Here is a 20,198-nt window from a genome sequence, read left to right on the forward strand (position 1 = left end):
TCTTACCTCTACTGGGTTTTAGAAATTAATGCTTCAATGTAGACCCTAGTTTAGTGTGAGCAAAAATGGGAAGTACTTGTTGAACTATTATACTTACCTTGGGGATGTATAGCTAAGTTTTAATAGCATACTTAGGGACAGTTTCTCAAACCTACTTTACAAATTTTTAGTCCCAGGGCGCCTGGGTGGCTCAGTCGGTTGAGCATCCGACTTCAGCTCGGGTCATGATCTCACTGTTTGTGAGTTTGAGCCCCACATCGGGCTCTGTGCTGACAGCTCAGAGCCTGGAGCCTGCTTTGGATTCTGTGTCTCCCTCTCTGTGCCCCTTCCTCACTCATGGCTGTCTCTCTCAAAAACAAACATTAAAAAAAAAATTTAAAGAATCTTTTTAGTCCCAGTCTTCTCTTATATATCTTCTATCTAGGATAATGATACACAAATTGCTTGTCAACTTTCCTCTCATACCTTTGCCCTTATCCCAGAGTTGAGGGAGGCTAAGTTACAATCTGTAACCACTGTTGAAAAAGTGATAAATATATTCCAATTCCTTTTTTGGCCAAAATATGCTGCCAACCTCTCTTTGCTTATAATACATTAAATAGTAAGCATAATGAGGAAGTTTGTTTATTTTCTGTATTATAAACTCTAAAGGGACTAGCTTTTATTTTTACACAGTATAATGTCAATAAAAACATCAACATCAAATATCCTCAGATATAAAAAAAAAAGCAAGTTTTAAAAATATACTGTAAGTTGCTGTTTCGCGCAGTAATTCTTAGACAGATATTTTAAATAAAAAGTACAAATCACAAGACCTTACATACAGAAATCTTTGAATTAGGTGCAGTTGGAATAATAAACAATTAGAAGAACTACCTTATTCTTGCTTTACAGGGGAGAACTCAGTGAGCTTTTAATTAAAAAATACCGAGCACTATCTCAATACAATAGAATTGGAAGAAACTAAAGTTGGGGATTTCCCAATGATTTTATTGAGGTAACTTTTCCCAATTTTATACATATATGCATTTATATATACTTAAGAAAGCTAAACAATGTTCTAAGGCACTTGGAATTGTGCACAGCAAAGTATCCTATAATATTATACAACTAAGGAGAGCATAATTTTGCTTTTTAAATAACACAAACACCAGTAAGGAATAAAAAAAGATAATACATAGTCTGTCTTTCAGGTTGCAATAGTGGAATACATATACATATCTGTGTATACTTGGAGGTATTTCTACCCACATACTATGATACAGTACAGATCAAGAACAACAACAACAAAAAGAGAAACTGTCATGTTAATCAGTGTATAGTTCCAGTTATTTACAGTCACAGATATTGTACCTGTGTAATATGTAGAATTAGATTAGTCACTGGAAATCAGGAATCATTCAGTCAGTCTGATGATGATCACAGCTTACCACTCTTAACCACTTAAACCAAAGCTTGAAATAACAAAAGAATGCATATAGTGCTTTATTTGAAGGTCACTATTGACACAGAACAAAATGACAGGTTAGGTTTTTGCTAGGTACTACATCTGGTGAAACTGGTGCAGAATGTTTGGAACACACTGGCACATTTCTAAGCCACAGAAGAAATATTAAAAAAAATAAAAATAAAAATTAGTGCCTATATTTTAAGTAAGGAAAGTGGTTTGACCCTAGATTTATTCGGATTGTTTTCAAATGCTAGTTAGCACTGCAATGGTGACATCTCTTTGTGAAGGCTCTCGAAGCAATGTAATGATACAGTCAAACTATAATAAAAGCATCCAGTAAGGGAAAAGTCCCCTAAATTGGCAAGTGGCACAAATATTATTGGCATTTTAATATATACCATGAAATTGACCTGAGGGTGCAGTGGCATTCTGCCTCATTTACTCCCTTTAATTTATTCTTAAAAAGAAAAAAAAAATACTGGTATTTAACAAGCTAAGAATTCTTAAGCACCATCTAAATCTTCACAATATAATCACCTTTATCGACTCTGAGTTGCTCTGTCTCGAAAAAGATTATTTAGAAATTTTAATATTAAAAAAAATTTTAGTGGCTAAATTATTCCATTCTATAAGCCACCATTCATGCATATTATTTCAGGACATATTTACTACTCAGTTTTGGTGATAAAAAGTGACAGAGAATACGTGTGTTTATGTATCGTTCGCATAGTTTAATAATGTTTCACCTAGGTAAAATTCATCTTGTTTTGTGTATGACCATCATCGAAGTAGGAACAATACATATGCCATCCAGTTAATCCACACTTCCTTCATACTTCAGAATTTTAGTAAAATTGAACTGCATGACTATATTTATACGGGGCGAATTCAAGCATTCGCATGTAGATTAAATGCTTTTTTAAGAGGGGAAAGAGGTGACTACTTTGTAACTCAAGGGATGTGCCTTACCAGGTGAAATCTACTGGTGATTTTCATGGACCACAGGCTTTGTTTACGTGGATTGTTAGTTGTGTATTAAGCCGTACAATTCAATCCTCATGACACTGACAAAGATTGTGATCAGCAGTGTAGTTCTGAAGTGAAACTGTGAGACCAAAACCGAGAAGAAACTTGGCTTCATCTGAAATTTCTCCTGAACAGAAGAGGGACCAGCCAAGTGACTGCCCGCTCGAACTGACAAGACTGCCAGACAACCTCCTCCCTGAAGAACTGGCAAACCAAAGCTTCCCTGGAGCAGAAGCCTTGAAAAGTAAAAGGGAAGGAAACTGTTCAGGGCCCAAAGTAATGCAAGGCAGTCAGGACGATGTTTTGAAATAGGTAGTTTCCCTGTGTGTCCTCAAACCGCACTAGACAGGGGTATTCACGGGAGGTGGTACGGCCTTAGGAGGGCATTTGAACACTGGGGAGGGCTTCTGACTTTTGGTTTTACAGTGACTGGGCATGCTACTGGCATTTAGTTAGCAGGGCTTAGGATACTAAACGTCTTGCAACGTGGGGAACATTTCTGTAAACAAAGAATTGCCCAGCTCCAAATGTCAAAGGCACCCTCACTGAGAAACACTGATCAACAGTGCTCTGCACATAGGGGCACCTTGCATGAGCAACGTGACAAGCTGGATGACATTTTTTGTGCGGTAAATCCTAGCATTGCTAAAAATGACCCTCGCCGGTAGGGTTGGTTTTTGGTGAGAATAGCTGCCACAGGATTCTCTTATTTTATTTTATTTTATTTTATGCCAGAAATCTTGCAGAATGTATACGGGATTTGTTAATTTGAAATGACGTTATGAGCTATGCTTCCATTGGTTTCTAGAAATGTTATGGTGATTCCCATTTTCATATAAAGCTTATGCTTAATTATTACCAAAAGTAAAAGGAAAGTGAAAGTGAGAATGGTTTGGGAGTATTCTACCTTTGTCCCCACCAGCCTTTGGTCACTGCCAAGCTCTTGGAAATCTGAATTTGAACTACCCAAAGATAAGTTTTCTCTCAGAAAAATGGTCCTATTAATTTGATGATGACTTTTGCCATGGCATTCCCCTCTAGGACATATTTCAGTTCCAGAAGTTCATTCTGCTTTGCCAAGCAAAACAGTGTGATACATCCTGCCAATAAGAAGACAGCAAATACTCAATAGTGGAACATAACCCATTTCAAGAGGCCAAGGGACAACTCTGCAAATAAATTGCATCCTAGCGGCTCCTTACGGCTCACAACATACTCCAATGATGTGAAGAAATTAATTCCTGTCACAAATCATATACTTTCACTAGTAAGGTTAGGGGTAATAATATGGCTGGAATTTAGAAATGCTTTAGCTACCATATTGATGAAAATGACATAATCGTATATTTCTTCCATCTCACCTATTTTTGAGGAAGGCTTCTCACTATGTTTAATGTACTGCTGGGACCACTTAAAGAATAATAAACTGAAGAAATTTTTGAGCAAGAAAGGAGGAAAAGAGCATTTTCACTCTTTAAATGTGCACCTACAACTATGTGGTAGGCAAAGCTGTCTTCTATTGTGAATACGGTATCATTTTTGCAAGCTGTCTCTGACTATTGGGTATAAACACAATGCCTGTTACATGTTAAAACGTGGTATGTATCAGGATATGCAGCGTTAATGCAGACTGTTTTCTCTTTTAAGTGTAAGTTACTGTATTTTTTCAAAGTACCAATGCAGCACTGAATTAACCGCAGGGTGTGAAACCCAAATTACAGGTTTTAAGAAATTATCTCTCATTTTCAATATTTGATGACTTTCAAGGGTGCATTCAATTCCTTTACTGTCTTAAATAGATTTCCACTTACATTTCAGAAGTTTCTAACAGAAATATATTTACTAACGTTAGAGAAAGATAAGTGACTACAATCATTATGCTAATAAAGGAGATGAAAATGAAACCAGAAAGTCTGCTTTTCTGGGTAAATCAGAGAAGATGGATGAGTTTGCTTTTTCTTCCACTTAGAACAGCTATTCAGATACCCAAAATGTTCCTCTGAATATTGTAGATTTGGTTTAAATAATTTAAGGAATTAACATAAAGGTAAATCATATCAAACATAAAAAAATGCAAGACATTTCACATACACAGGGAATTATCAGGCAGGGCTGCTTTAAATGCACGCTGATCACCAGAGGACTAATTGTGTCAGACCATGGAGAAGCTGATAAAGCCCATGGCGTCTTCTTACAACCTTAATGTTAATGCTCTTTTGCTTGATTTTTCAAAAGACCGAGATGGCCCCTTTGTGTTTTACAGTCTGTCTTGTTCTTTCCTGCCTGGGATCTTCCTGGATATGGGTTTGTTTGCTTCCCTAATCATATCCTGGGGACTCAGGAAAACTCATTTCCTCTATGTCAGCCTAATGTCTCACGTTAAGTAGGGAACAGCCTGGTTTGTGTTACAACAGCCCGATTCATGCACATATTTATTTTCTTCATAGAATCGCAGCTTATTGGTTGGACAGCAGAAATGCTGGCATTGGGCATAGGGTGGTCCACAACTTTGCATTCTTTTGGGTCTTCCAGACAAGAGACCTCTGGATGGGCTGCCAGGTGAATATGCAGTGTTTCCGTCTCCTCAAATTAGCTATTAATATAGAACCTTATTCTGCAAAATACAGGTTAGCTCATAACCCTTCGATTGTTTCCACAGCTTTTTATTTAAAGAATCATTCTCATGACATAATTGGTGGTTCTTAAATATTAGACTAGCGGTGCTAGTATTTTTGGCTTTTTCATTTCTAACGTGTAAACTTTTCTCTAAATGTGTCAATCGGTACGAAGAAAAAGTATGAGTAGTTCATAAATCTGACCTATCGTACTAGCGAGACAGTAGACTGAAGGACCAGAGTGTCATTTTTGAACTGGGTGCATCTCATTGTAGATTATTAAAAAACTGCATCACAGGCACCACGAATGGGGAAAAAAATTGTTCCTTTTATCAACCAAATAGAGACTTGCCATGACCTGTATCTCGAGTGCCAAAACAGTGATAAATGTCTTATATTTAGCATTTTATAGAGGCCTTGTGACTAGGAATTAAGGTAATATTTAAAGATTAGAAAATTAAAATAACATTACATTCCTTGGACTTTTTCCCAAGACACAAAAGTGATCATCTCATAATATTATAAGGAAAGGGAGGACTTGGGCAAGAATCAGCACTAACTTAATGCCCATGGCTGGATCGAAGCACCGTGACATGCGCAAACCTTTCAGCCAGAAAGAAAAAACACTTGGGCATGCAGAATTTTTTTTTTCTTCAAAAGCAAAAGTTCATCTTGTACTAGTACTAAAACGACAACAGTGAAGAATCTGGGTTTTTTCGTGCACACAGCTGAGTGCAGCAAGAAGGGCAGCTTCTTTTCTTGGTTATAAAATGGTCCCAGCTTTTTGTAATAGGCCAACTGGGGCTAAAAGTTTTTATTCGTAAGCAAAATCATTCAATTTCAAGTGGTTCTGTAAAATACAAATGAACGACAGGATCCAAACTTATCCCCCAGATTAAATGTTTGCTATTTTGGTTGAAATTGCAAATTACAGTCTTCCATATTATGAACCAGAAACATTTCAGAAAATTCTAGCCTGAGCGCTGAGAATAAAATACAAGTCTACCATGTCCTGTCTTGTTATTATATGTCTCATGTGTTTTTAATACAAGGAGCACAAAACAATCATGAAAGAACAATTAAATGCAAGGGGTATTTACATCTGATCATATGTGTTTGGGAGCAGAAGCCATGCTGTGCCCGTGACTCCATGAAAAACGGCAAGATGGCAAATGAGGGTGTCTCAATACTGAGTGTAGACTCCCAGAGAAACCTTCCATGACTTCCAAACTTTAAGCTCACTGATTCTTTTGCACTGAAAGTCAATGCTATATTTACGGATGTAACCTGCAGACTCTTAAAATATAAAATGAGGTTCTCCTCACTTGCCACTTAGCGGAAATTCCCTGTGTTCTTTTAAGCCTTTGGGTGAGTATTTTTTTGATCCATGTACTTAATTTTTTTAATAGCAGCAATCCAACCTAATGCAGCCTTGAAAGTGAGTAGTCCTTTCCATCCCCACTCAGACCTAACTGCTGGCAGAACACTTGCATTTAAGTTTTAACTTTGGATTCAGATTTTTTTTTTTTTTTGAAAAAGGTGTTGTGATTGTCAATATTATCTTCCTTAGATCAAGCATAGTTGCTTTCACTTTGAAGATAATCAAGCTAGGGAAAGACCAAAAGATTTATTTCTAGAGCTTCCTACAGATTTATAGGGTCACATTCATCTGACTTTATTCCCAGTCCTGTTATCCTTGTAGAAGTCTGGTACATTAGATAAGGAGTATAAAAAAATAAAAAGTGTGTATATAGCTATGTTACTTGAAACATGCAACAAAATTTGGGCAGGCATGCTTGTTAAGAGTCAATAAACGTCTCTTGCATTTAAGAAAAAGATGCATGAAAACACTCGGACTTATTTCTGGCAATTGGATTCACTGGCACAACATAAAATAATGGTAGTATACTGCACCAACATAACGGTGAAACGGGAATATTCTTCTAGGATCTGGTCTTTAAGGAATCCACATTGGGTGATTAGATTCCAAAATCCCTTAATAAGTTCTCAGCTACCAAAAGCCTACTTCAAAAATATTTATGCCTTGATTTTTTTTTCTTTTCTTCATTAACATAATGAAATATTTCTCTTCTTTTCTGATTTTCAACCCCTACCCCTTTCCAGTGCCCAGCAATTCCAGTCCCCATTTCTCTTTAACCCACACTCTACAATTTGGCTTTCTGGTAACAAGGACCCAGCGATTGTCTTCTGCTCATCTTCCTTGATTAAAACTCCTGATGGAGAATAACTGGTGTAACCATGGTGTTGCTTACCATCAATACACATGCTGGACAGCAGAGTCACTGCACCTGTCCCTTTGCTTGTTGGCCCTATCTGGGCTGTATAGGTGGGGAGCACTTTCCATACACTTCCTTCCCCAATTAAACGGAAACACACACATTCAAATCCCAGTGCAATATCAGGTTTTCAGGAAGAGAGGCTTCCCCCAAAGATGACCAGTCTATGTTTCCAGAGTCTCACACTTCTTTATGGACGGTGAAACCTGACAGAAGAAACAGAAACTCTGTGAGTCTATGGTATAGAAATGCACTCTGTAGTTGGTAAACCGAATAAGGTACAGCAATGTTTATATTAAAGGGAGCTCTAGACATCTCCCAATGGAATTACTGTTATAAATTACTGGCATAACAGAACACTGTTACAAATGTTAGGCTGGAAAGCAGAGACAGCCCCTCTATAAAATTTTCTGGTTATATCATCGAGGATACAGAGCAATCAGTATACAAAACATAGCAAATCTTAAGCATCATGCTGTGAGCTGTACTGAGCTGAGTGGGATGTTTCATACAGGATTTGATTACACCTGGTTCTTAGTTATAGAAGGCTTAAGAAAGTTATAGAAGGATTAAGAAAGTGAAAGGCTACTTTCTTACAGTAGCCTTTCAGGATGTGGCCCAACCCATGTTTCTAGCTAGATCTCTATTACTACTTCCAAAATACCCTAACTTCCGGGGACGCCTGGATGGTTCAGTCGGTTGAGCATCTGACTTCGGCTCAGGTCATGATCTCACGGTTCCTGAGTTTGAACCCTGAATTGGGTTTGCTGCTGTCTGTGCAGAGCCCACTTCAGATCCTCTGTCCTCCTTTCTCTGCCCCTCCCCTGCTCTCTCTCTCTCTCTCAAAAAACAAAACAAAACAAAAACCAACCAACCAACCAAACAAAAAAACTTTAAGCCCCCAAATACTCTCCACTTCTGTGCTCTGCCTTTTGTCCTATCTTCCTTCCCATCTCCAACTCCTGCAATCTCACTCTGTGAGTTCTCCAAACTCCCTTTCCTCCATTTCTCAAAGAAGCATTAATCATCTTTCTCTTCTGTGTTCCCATAACACTTGGTTTATACCAGTTACTTATCACGGTATACAATCTTTATGTAGGTGTGCCTCCACTAAGATTGTATGGCATGGAGGAAAGACTTGCTTTTCATCACTTTTAATCATGGAATACGATATCTGGCACACTGGACAACTTAAAATATGTTGTCATGTAAAATCAAAGCACGAAAAAAGTGAAAAATTAAAGCCATAAGAACAGCTGAAGCAAGATTGGCTATAAGTTGATAACTGGAAAAGCTGCATGATGGATGCATGGGGCTTGTTATATTATTTTTGCATGTTTGACTTTCCAAAACTCAAAATAAAAATAAGATATACCAAGCTTTCCAAAGTTAGCAAACTTGTTGTGACCAAAGTAGGGATGTATCCACTTTGAGTTCCATTCCTACTGCCAGCCTTGGCCATAACTTTGGGAGGTACGTGAATCTACATTGGTTACAGGGAGACAATGTTCCTGTTTTAGGCACCTGGGTGTTGTTTTTGCCTTCTGGTCATGCAAAATCCTTACCAACTCAGGCCCTTTGCACTAGCTATGCCTTTGAAATCAGCTGGTTCCCTTTGGGGGTGGAATGTTTTTCTCTCCCCCAACACTGCTGACAGCTTCCTCTTGTCATCTAAATCAACAGTAGGTTTTATTCCCTAAGACACCCCTTTCATTGCCATCCTATCTATACACCCGCTCTTGTCCCTTTAATAGCATCCTGTTAGATTCTCTTTTGTTTAAAAATGTTATTTATTTATTTATTTATTTATTTATTTATTTATTTATGAGAGTGAGAGAGCAGGGGAGGGGCAGAAAGAGAGGGAGGGAGGGAGGGAGGGAGAGGGAGAGAGAGAGAGAGAGAGAGAGAGAGAGAGAGAGAGAGAATCCTAAGCAGGCTCTGTTAGGATGCTAACACATCCTACAGAATGTTCCAAGTCACGAACCATGAGGTAATGACTTGAGCCAAAATCAAGAGTCCAATGTTTTAACCGACTGAGCCACCCAGGCGCCCTTACATTTTCTTGATAGTACTTAGCACAAACTGAAATTATCATTTTTATTTATTTGTTTACTTGTAATGGTTTGTCTTCCTCAGTAGAACATAACCATGTAAGAGTGAGGACTTTATTTGACATGTTCTAAATTCCCAGGGTCCAGAACAGAGTCTGACTCACTCTATGTGCTCAATCAATACTTATGGAATGCATAAAAACCTGAATACATCTATACTGGCATTTAGAAAATTATTTGATAAACTCTCTTTAAACAATTCTTATAAATGAAGAGTCCAATCATGAGGCTCCTCCTTAATTAACTACAATTACATTTATATTAATCTACGATACCCAATATGGTAGGACATTCCATCATGCTTTCTAGGAAGAGTCAACCATAACCTGAAGAAAAACACAGAAATTCTACAAAAATATTTCAAAAGAGTAATTGAAAACCTCTTAAACCAACCTTTTTATATAAAATATAAAAGACAGTAGATAATAACAGCTGAAAGTACTAATGTTTACTTTGTGCCCAGCACAAGTCCAAGTGCTATACATATTATTACCTAGTTTCATCTTCAAAACAATCCTATGAGGTATGTACCTCTGTATCCCCTCAGTACAGATGTGGAAATAGACACAGAGATGCTAAGTCATGTGCCCAAGGCACAAAGCTGGTAAGTGGAGGCTCCAGGCTTCAGACTCTATTATTAACTAACCTACATCAGACTGTGAGAACAAAACATGCCTTCACTCATACTTTCACTCAGAGGGTCTTCTTGGTGCCCTCTGGGTGGAATGTAATGGAAGGGGCAATCAGTTAGATTTCTACATCTGTCCGTTAGTTCTGATCAATTTTGACCAGAGAAAAGTCCTGTTCCCCATCCCAGGCTACACTTTGATTGCCACTGTTTTCTCAAAAACATCTGCCTTTTGCTACAAAGGGAACTCGAGGACAATGGGCTCAGCACAAACTTTTTGCAATTACTAGAAAAAGCGAATCCAGTGATGTCCTTGGGGTTGAAATGAGCAGTACAAGCTCCCTCCTCACAGGACACACAAGCACTGTCCTTACCACACCAGGGAAGCGGGTACCCTGGGGGCCGTGACAATACAGACAAATAGACTACAGCTGCAGGACCTTCACACCTTGAGCCATCAAAGTTCAGCTTTTCTAGGAATTAAAGACAAACTCATCGAAGTGAGCAATTATTTTAGCCCTCTCCTAGTTTGCTGGGCTTTGTACAGCAGACATTCCACAATGCTCTAATTTTCACTGGATTCAAAGGACAAGCATGGGGAAACATGACATGACGGGCTAGGTCTTCCCACTGGTAATGCCTGTGGGATGAAGAAGGTGAATTAATAATTGAAATGCACAACAAAGTGAGCAGTCAGTGGCGCAGAAGAGATGTAAAACCTTCTAAAGCCCAGCATTTTCCTAGAAAGCATTCTGCTTTTAATTTCCAGAAATTAGCAGGACACCATAAAGCTTTTTTGTTTTTTCCTGCAGGCACTATTTGCCCATGGGTCCCATTAGAGAATGAACTCCACGTCTGCACTGCATGCAAGGTCACAGGCCATCAGCATGGCTTCCGGGTCCAGCTAAGAGAAGAAGGTGACCAACCAATAAGAGGCAATAATATGCTAACAAAGCCAGGGGTCAGAAATGTACCCTCTCTGGGGTGCCTGGGGGGCTCAGTCGGTTAAACATCCGACTTCGGTGCAGATTATGGTCTCACAGCCTGTAAATTCAAGCCCAGCATCAGGCTCTGTGCTGACAGCTCAGAGCCTGGAGCCTGCTTTGGATTCTGTGTCTCCCTCTCTCTCTGCCCCTCCCCCACTCATTCTCTGTCTCTGTCTCTCTCTCAAAAATAAACAAACATTAAAAAATTGAAAAAAAAAAAAGAATGTACCCTCTCTTCATATGGACTGCCAGATCTGGTAAAAAATAAATAAATAAATAAACAAACAAATAAAACAAAAACTAAAAACAAAACCTCATATATTTTCTTCAACTATCCAATCAGAAAAGGAAATTTATATTCTGGGTTTTTTTAATTTATTTTTTTTTAATGTTTATTTATTTTTGACAGAGAGAGAGACAGAACATGAGCGAGGAGGGGCAGAGAGAGAGAGACACACACAGAATCCGAAGCAGGCTCCAGGCTCTGACCTGTCAGCACAGAGCCCCATGCGGGGCTCGAACTCACAAGCCGTGAGATCATGACCTGAGCAGAAGTGGGTCACTCAACCGACTGAGCCACCCAGGCGCCCCCTATATTCTGTTTAAAGGCGCCATCTTTTCTTCCAATTCAGCTCCAAAATTCTCTGGTTAGAGGTACTAAAAATGCAAATTGCTCTTACATTTGTTACAACTCAATGGTTTGCATTCATTTTTGAAATGTGAGAAGTTCAGCTTTACCTCCTGAGAAGTCTGCCTCTCTGACAAGATGACAGTTTGGCTTTAGGCTTCCAACTGATGGAGCAATAAATAGATTTATTGTGATTGTGCCTGAAGTACACTGAAACTCCTGGTCCACTTTTTTTTTTCTGAGCTCTCCTATGACTCAAAATTGAAGTTACCTACGTTTTTTTTCTTTTTTCTTTTTTAAAAAAATTTTTTAATGTTTTTATTTATTTTTGAGACAGAGAGAGACAGAGCATGAACGGGGGAGGGGCAGAGAGAGAGGGAGACACAGAATCGGAAGCAGGCTCCAGGCTCTGAGCCATCAGCCCAGAGCCCCACGCAGGGCTCGAACTCACGGACTGCGAGATCGTGACCTGAGCTGAAGTCGGACGCTTAACCCACTGAGCCACCCAGGCGCCCCCGTGTTTTTCTTATTAAAACTGGAATACATTTTTCTTATTTTCATACTATCGAGAGGAAGTGAATGAGAGGGGGTGTTATTTAAAAATATATTTTTTAATGTTTATTTTTGACAGAGAGAGGGAGAGAGACAGAACATGCGTGGGGGAAGGGCACAGAGAGAGGGGCACAGAATCCAAAGCAGGTTCCAGGCTCTGAGCTGTCAGCCCAGAGCCCAACGTGGGGCTGGAACCCAACGGACCGTGAGATCATGACCTGAGCCGAAGAAAAATACTCAACCGACTGAGCCACCCAGGTGCCCCGAGAGGGGGAGCTATTTTTAAGTCATGGGATTCAGGTAAAGATCATTCTTTTCCATAAAGGTGATTCCTCCACAAATTAATACATACAAACTTACTCACCTTCCTGTAAATTCATTCAGATAATAGAAAATAATAAAATTACTCACAAATGTAATTTGTGTGTACTTTTCCTATACTTCCGTGTTTGATATATACAGAAATCCTGAATAATGCATTTCTCCTTTATTTAAAAGGGTTTCAAGGTCGTGGCACATATGCTTTAAAAATGAGCAGGTTCTCCTAAACCACAGCTCTTAGTTCTACCTGAGAAGCCAGATCACATGCTGGATGGGCTTTTATTGTTCCAAATACTGAGCCAATTGCTTCCAAGTCTGGTGGTTAAAGCTGCATTTCTGCAGCTCTTTTTAGGTTCTGTCCAGGTAAATGGAGCACCCACGGAAGAGAACAGCACTGCAAAAGCAGCTTTCTCATTCCTCAGTGGAGGACCCCTTATTTAATTTGATTTTTATTTTCAATGTTTAGTTTTGAGAGAGAGAGAGAGATAACGAGCACACGTGTGAGTGGGGGAGGAGCAGAGTGAGAGGGAGACACAGAATCCGAAGCAGCAACAGGTTCCGATCTGTCTGCACAGAGTCCGATGCAGGGCTCAACCTCACAAACTCACAAACTGTGAGATCATGACCTGAGCTGAAGTCTGAGGCTTAACCAACTGAGCCATCCAGGTGTCCCGCCCCTTATTTAATTTTGATTGGGGTCCCACGTGTAATTCTTGCCGTGTCACATTTTGATAAGCGTATCTAAAAGTTGAAAAATCAGTTTATTTTATCTGTAAATCCACATAGGATAGTAATCACTCAAAATGGTATAGAAGGAGATAGTCACTTTAAATATACCTGCCCACACCCACAGACATACCTCAACCTAACCACATTAAGAGTGTTTGAAAAGTAGAGAAAAAAAAAAAGCCTATAACCCCATTCTGTAATAAACAGTTAAGAGTTTTTGGATGTTATTTCCTATTTTTTTTCTATGCATCTGAATTAAAAAAATTTTTTTTTAAGTTTCTTTATTTATTTTGAGGGAGAGAGTAAGCAGGATAGGGGCGAGGGGTGAGAGAGAGAGAGAGAGAGAGAAAAAGAGCAAGAGAGAGAGAGAGAATCCCAAGCAGGCTCTGCACTATCAGCGCAGAGCCTGATGTGGGGCTCAATCCCATGAACCGTGACATCATGACCTGAGCTGAAATCATGAGGCAGACGCTTCACTGCCTAAGCCACCCAGATGCCCCTCTATGCATCTGAATTTTAAATAAAACATACTATTGCTATTCATAGCTTTATCAGTATCCCGATTTTCCACTTAACAATATGCCAATGATCTTGAGACTCACTTTGATGCTAAGACTGTCAATTCAATGATTCTTTGCTTTAATAAAACAAGTAAATAATTTATAAGCTAATAAAATCACATACATGGATTTTACACTTCACACTCTAAAAAATACTCTTACTTACTAAATTCAAAGTTTACTTTTTAAAAGTAATATTCTCTCTTGATTATAAATCTAATCCATGTGGATACAAAAAAATTCTGGAAAAGAGAATACCCAGAAGAAGATTACAATGACTCATAATCTTACTCCTCAGCTAGCTGTAACTATTTTAAAATTTAGTTTTCAACGAAAATTTGACCTTTCATACCATTTGTCTTTATAATTTAGGGAATCATTTTAAATTTCGGAAATGCCATTTACTATGGAAAGGGAAGCAGCTTTATTTCGCCATGGTGGTCTTCTTCCAGAATGCAATAATCCTATTAAATAATACGCAGCCCTTCAAACAGTCTTCTGGGTTTTGAACAGTGACCTGGGCGGGCAGCTGCTGGTGGCAGAAAATAGACGATGTGGCCAGACAAGTAGCAAGTGTTCTAAGAAGCCAATGTGAGAGCTTGGTACCTCTCAGGCCACAGGATGAATTGTCTCGGGGACCACTAGTCCTCCCCCTTGTCACATGGCCCCAGAAGGCATTGCAACGCCAGAGAGCCATCCAAAATACACGGGGAGAAATTTGGGGAATTAGATGAAAGAGTGAATCACTGCAATTCTTTACCACTACAGATCCAACATGTCACAGAATATATTCCATGATGGAGGTTTCAGAGGTGTTTTCTGGGTACACCAATAACAGGAATGTCACAACGAATTTAGTGCTAGCACATTATTCAAGGAAAGCTACCATGATGGTATCCTCACTTACAGACAGAGAACTTAGGGAATGGAGCTTTCATTTTTCTTCTAGGTATTTGTTTTTGATAATAAATTCTTTTTTTTTTTTTTTTAATTTATTTTTGGGACAGAGAGAGACAGAGCATGAACGGGGGAGGGTCAGAGAGAGAGGGAGACACAGAATCGGAAACAGGCTCCAGGCTCCGAGCCATCAGCCCAGAGCCTGACGCGGGGCTCGAACTCACAGACCGCGAGATCGTGACCTGGCTGAAGTCGGACGCTTAACCGACTGCGCCACCCAGGCGCCCCTGATAATAAATTCTTGTATTTCAAAAATTCAAAGAGTGAATTTTTCCCATGCCTGCTCCTACCCACCAATCCTCCGCCCCAGAGGCAACCAATGTTATCAGCTTTTTGTGAATCTCTCCAGAGATACAGAAGCAAAGGAAGCTCTATGGGAATGGATCCTTCCAGTGTTGACTGATACATCACTGTGGGGGAGATTATCTCTGGATAAAAAGGTGCCCGGGCAGAGGGAGCAGGGCTGTCTTTTATTAACCACTCTAAATCCACAGGGAATTAACAGATTTAGGTTTTGAATGGCAGGCTTACTTGATATAAGGAGATAATGTCTGCCACTAATAAGGAGAGCTAATAAGTGAGCTGCTCTCTATCTAGATTGCATTTAAAGGGCTAGGAAATGATCAGCAGCCTGTATGCTCCCTCCAAGGGTGACTGCTGCTAAGAGTAACACCATCTTCTACATAAGCGATTTTCTAAATGTAAAACATTATCATATTTTGGCATTATTTTGATTAAACTCAGCAGTGTTTACCAAACCTTTTTCCTCTTAAAAGAAATACTGAAAACAATGTGAAAATCATAAGCAAGATTTTTATAAGTCTTAGAGCCAAAATTTTTCTTTATTGGAATGTAACTCTAATGATGTAATACAAATTAATGGAAAAATAGCAGTAGACATTTGCTTTGCTGCCAGGTTTTAAAGAGTACTTAAGCAAGGCATATTTATCTTACTGCTATGAATATTTAATTTTTCTTTATCTGGATAGACATTGTAAAAAGTGTTAATCAATATATTTTTTGGAAAACTTTTAAAGCTTACCTTTGTTACCGTAAAAAAAAAAAAAAAAAGCCTATAATTTTCTCTTGAAAAGCTCATCCCTATTTACATCTATTAATATTTACTTAAACAATAAAGATATCGATAGAATTTTATAGTATATAATAAGTACACTCTAAATTTCTGTAGATGAGTAAATACAGCAAAGTAGCCAATGGAATTTTGAAGGTGAAAAAATATGCCATCAGATATAAAAACACATCACAAATTTATTCTAATTAAACAGTGTGACACAGTGCAAAGATAGACAATAACTCACTAGAGCATAATAAAGAATCTGGGGGCACCTGGCTGGCTCAGCCAGGGGAGTAGGCAACTTTTGATCTCGGGGCTGTTAGTTCAAGTCCCACATTGGGTGCAGAACCCACTTAAAAAAAAAAAAAAAAAAAAAAGAATCCAGGAACTGATCCATGTGTATATTAAAAGAAGACTTTCACATCAAGGGGGAAATAAATGGGGAAACTGACTACTGATTTAGAACAAAGTAAAGTTAGTTACTCTCTTGAATCATATATCCAAATAAATGCCCAATGGATTAAAGATCTAAGTTTAAAAAAAAAAAAGGCATATATAAGAACTGAAGATAACAGATTTATAATCTTGGCCTTTCTCCATAAGACACAGAACAATGAAGTAAAAGTAACAATTCAGACATATTTGAATATGCAAAGATTTAAATAAAAGACCATTAAAAAAAGTTAAAAAGTTAAGAATAAATTGGAGGAAATTATAGTAACGTATGTAATAAAGAGCCAGTATCCACAATATCTAAGTAATATCTAATTACTAATCCATATGAAAGAGACACCCAAAAGAAAACTAGTAAAAGTAAATAAGAAATGTAAATGGTCAATAAAGATATGTAAAAATACCCAACCTTATAGAAATCAATGAAATAAGATATTATTGTTCATTCTTTAGACTATAGACCCCTCACCACCACCCCTGTCCTGCCCCACCAGTGCTGATGAAGGTGATACACCAGGTATGCTCATAAACTGCAGGTTACAGAATAGCATCTTCCAAAATGTAAAAAATATATCGCCAGTGACCTAGCAAATCTTCTCACGGGACTACTACAGAAATACTGGCATCTATGTGTCAGGATATATTTACAAAGAAAGTCAAGGCAGCATTGCTTTTCTAATGAAACACTACAAATTCCATAACACCCATCAATAGAATAATTGTTCAATAACTTACGGTATATTATCTACAAAAGGCCATAAAGTCATTCAAGTGAATGAGGTACACACTAATATGGAAAGATTTTCTAGATCCTGTTTTGTGTGTGACTCAGAAGGGATACATAAAGGCATATGTGTATGTACACATAAGTCATAAATATCCATACATGTTTGCAAATGCACAGAAAAGTGACCAGATGGATCTACCTACACCAAACTTTTCCCGGTGATTACCTACGAGAATGGGAATGAAGCTGGGGAACGATGGAGCGAAGGGAGTTTTCCTTTTTCATGGATGGATTTTTGTATTGTTTGAATGCTTAATTAGAATATATTGGTCCATGACAAATACATAGCAAAAAATAAATGACCTTTACTCTCTTTGCAGCCTCCTTTTTTAAAACTTGTTCATAGCATACAATAGAAGAGAAAGGACCTCCTTCAGCATAAATTTTTATTTTTTATAAACAGAACTTCCAAAGAAATGCATTTTTAAAATTTGGTTATTTTCCTTTGTAGTTTATTCTTCATATAATGTTATCAAATAAAAATGAGGTAATCAGGATTTCTATGATTTCTAGGAAAAACACACAGAAGTAAAGCTATCCTGAATGATAAAGAATAGGTTGAGTGTAGTCACTATATCTCGGGGGTCAGGACTCAAAAGCACAAGTACATGTGCATGCTGTCCTTCCAGTTACCCGGAGGTCCCAGCCAACTAGATGTCACCATAAGTATTCAGCCACCTTATTATGATCAACTTTACTGGAGAAGTATGGCCACAGGTGTCAAATATCAGCATGAACTTTCCCTGACCTCAGAGTGGAAGGGAGAAAAGGAGGGGACAAATAGGTCTGGCTTGATACGGGCGTGTGACTGGCCCAAGAGTAGATCAGGACAGGATGCAGCCCTCAGCTAGAGACAAATCCCACACGTTCGGATGGCTAAAAGCCCCGAATGCATTTACAAATAAACATGATATGGGAGGAACCAAAACAAATAAACCTCCCCTAGGAGAAAGGGGGAATTTCTTCTGCATACCAGACATTATCACAGAAGCAATAGCTTTGGAGCAAGGAGGCCCCCATCAACTTTAGGGAAGGGATTTGCTATTAAATTATGAAGTTGTGCCATGACTTCCTTTATCGTAGGACATGCTCAGCATGGAACAGCACCACCGACAGGAGCCACTGCAGGCAGAGCAGCACCACAATATATGGCTGTCCTGCAGAAGCTGTTCTAGCCTAGGGAACCAGTATTTGCTTTCCAGAAAGACCTACTGTGGTCTTCTTCATGTAATCATCTGTCTTGGTATGTTTTTTAACAATTTCATTTTATTTTAATGTTTTTATTTATTTTTAAGAGAGGGAGAGAGACAGAGTGTGAGTGGAAGAAGGGCAGAGAGAGAGGGAGACACAGAATCTGAAGCAGCCAGGGGATGCTCGAACCCACGAACCATGAAATCATAACCTGAGCCAAAGTCAGACACTTAACCAACTGAGCCACTCAGGTGCCCCAACAATTCAATTTAAAAAAAAAAATTTTTTTTTAATCTTTGTTTATTTTGAGAGAGAGACAGAGTGTGAGCAGGGGAGGAGCTGAGGGGAGGGAGACACAGAATCAGAAGCAGGCTCCAGGCCCTGAGCTGTCAGCACAGAGCCTGACGCGGGACTCGAACCCACGAACCATGAGATCATGACCTGAGCCGAAGTCGGATGCTTAACCAACTGAGCCACCCAGCCGCCCCCCAATAATTCAATTTTTAATTGGCATGCAAATTTTTACGAATATACGTGTTATAAAAAAAAACAAAACCAGACCACATAAATCCATTACAGAGAAATAAACAGAACACCTGTTAAGTGGTGGTGGGGGGGGGTGGGGGAGGGAGGGCAGGTAGTCAGACTATATGATCACATTCAGGTCTCTTCTGGTTTCAGCAGAAGAATAAACTGAAACCGAGGGGGTACTGGGAGTTACAAGAGTAGGATTATTTCAATCTTCCACAGCACCAGTAAAAACTGGATTCCTAGTCTAAGTTAAATCTTCTAAAAATTGAGTTTCTATCTTCTCTAGGTTATGTCTACTGTGATCCCAAAGCAGACACACAGGTGCCGATAGTGGCTCTTTCCAGCATCTGTTCTGGGCATAAAACTTCAACTAAGTCTCTTTAAGGACAGAATAAATGATTCTAATGCGTTTCTCCTGTCCCAGAAAATAAAGCTAAGAAAGAAACCCAAACATAGCCCTTTGGAATGATTCAGACTTCTGTAGGAAAAAAAAAAAAAAAAAAAAAAAGACTTAATTTTAGAAATGTTCGTTAGATGGTGTTAGGCTCAACTGTATTTAAAAAAACTTGTAGGGCTGCCTGGGTGGCTCAGTTGGGTAAATGTTCGACTTCAGATCAGGTCACGATCCCAACGCTCGCGGGGCTCTGTGCTGACAGCTCAGAGCCCGGAGCCTGCTTTGGATTCTCTGCCCCTCCCCCACTCACATTCTGTCTCTTTCTCTCTGTCAAAAATAAACATTAAAAAAACTTAAAAAAACTTTTAATTGTGGTAAAATACACATAAAAAATATGCTGAATTGCATTTTGCCCACCTACCTTGTAAACTGTCGACTCTCTTCATGAACTTCCATTTCTGTGCTTTTAAATTCATTTAGTTCCTTCCTTATTGCTGCCTAAATAGGAAAAAAAAAAACAACAACAGATAAACAGAATTGTACTTAGGTCACATATTTTCTTAGCATAACAGCATCAACAAAGCAGACATTCTTTTAAAAAATGTCTTGCAAAAAGAGATTCCTAATTTCTACTAGGTCTTTACCTGGTAGAGGTACGATAAATGTAGTATCACACTATAGCCAAAAAAAACCCAGGTCAGATTTCCTTCAAGTGTCACTGACAAAGAGGAGGGTCAGATGTCCTTCAAGTATCACTGACAAAGAGGAGGGTCAGATGTCCTTCAAGTGCCACTGACAAAGAGGAGAGGAGAAAGGCCTTTGCTAAACTCATCCTGGGACCTAGTCTGTGAGTCACACACATCCCCCACCCTCGATGACCACAGGATAGCATAGGTCATAAGACTTT

At 38.9% G+C, this 20,198-nt stretch overlaps 1 protein-coding gene across 8 annotated transcripts in view; it reads right to left on the minus strand.

The window, feature by feature from the left end:
* Positions 1–969: 969 nt before the first annotated feature.
* The window catches only part of PHACTR2 (phosphatase and actin regulator 2), a 273,198-nt gene continuing 253,969 nt past the window's right edge, over positions 970–20,198 (minus strand). For 5 of the 8 annotated variants that reach the window (XM_019425083.2, XM_019425077.2, XM_019425076.2 and 2 more), the window contains 2 exons: positions 19,713–19,789; positions 970–7,594 (listed from right to left, as the gene is read on the minus strand). In XM_019425083.2, coding sequence (XP_019280628.2) covers positions 7,579–7,594; positions 19,713–19,789 — 93 coding nt within the window. In that variant the 3' untranslated portion in view covers positions 970–7,578. Of the gene's footprint in view, positions 7,595–19,708; positions 19,790–20,198 lie in introns of those variants that run through there. The other 3 variants (XM_019425084.2, XM_019425080.2, XM_019425079.2) reach the window with 1 other exon arrangement.

This window comes from Panthera pardus, unplaced genomic scaffold, assembly GCF_024362965.1.
Source record: "Panthera pardus isolate Hobbes unplaced genomic scaffold, ASM2436296v1 HiC_scaffold_17, whole genome shotgun sequence".
NCBI classification, from domain to species: Eukaryota; Metazoa; Chordata; class Mammalia; order Carnivora; family Felidae; genus Panthera; species Panthera pardus.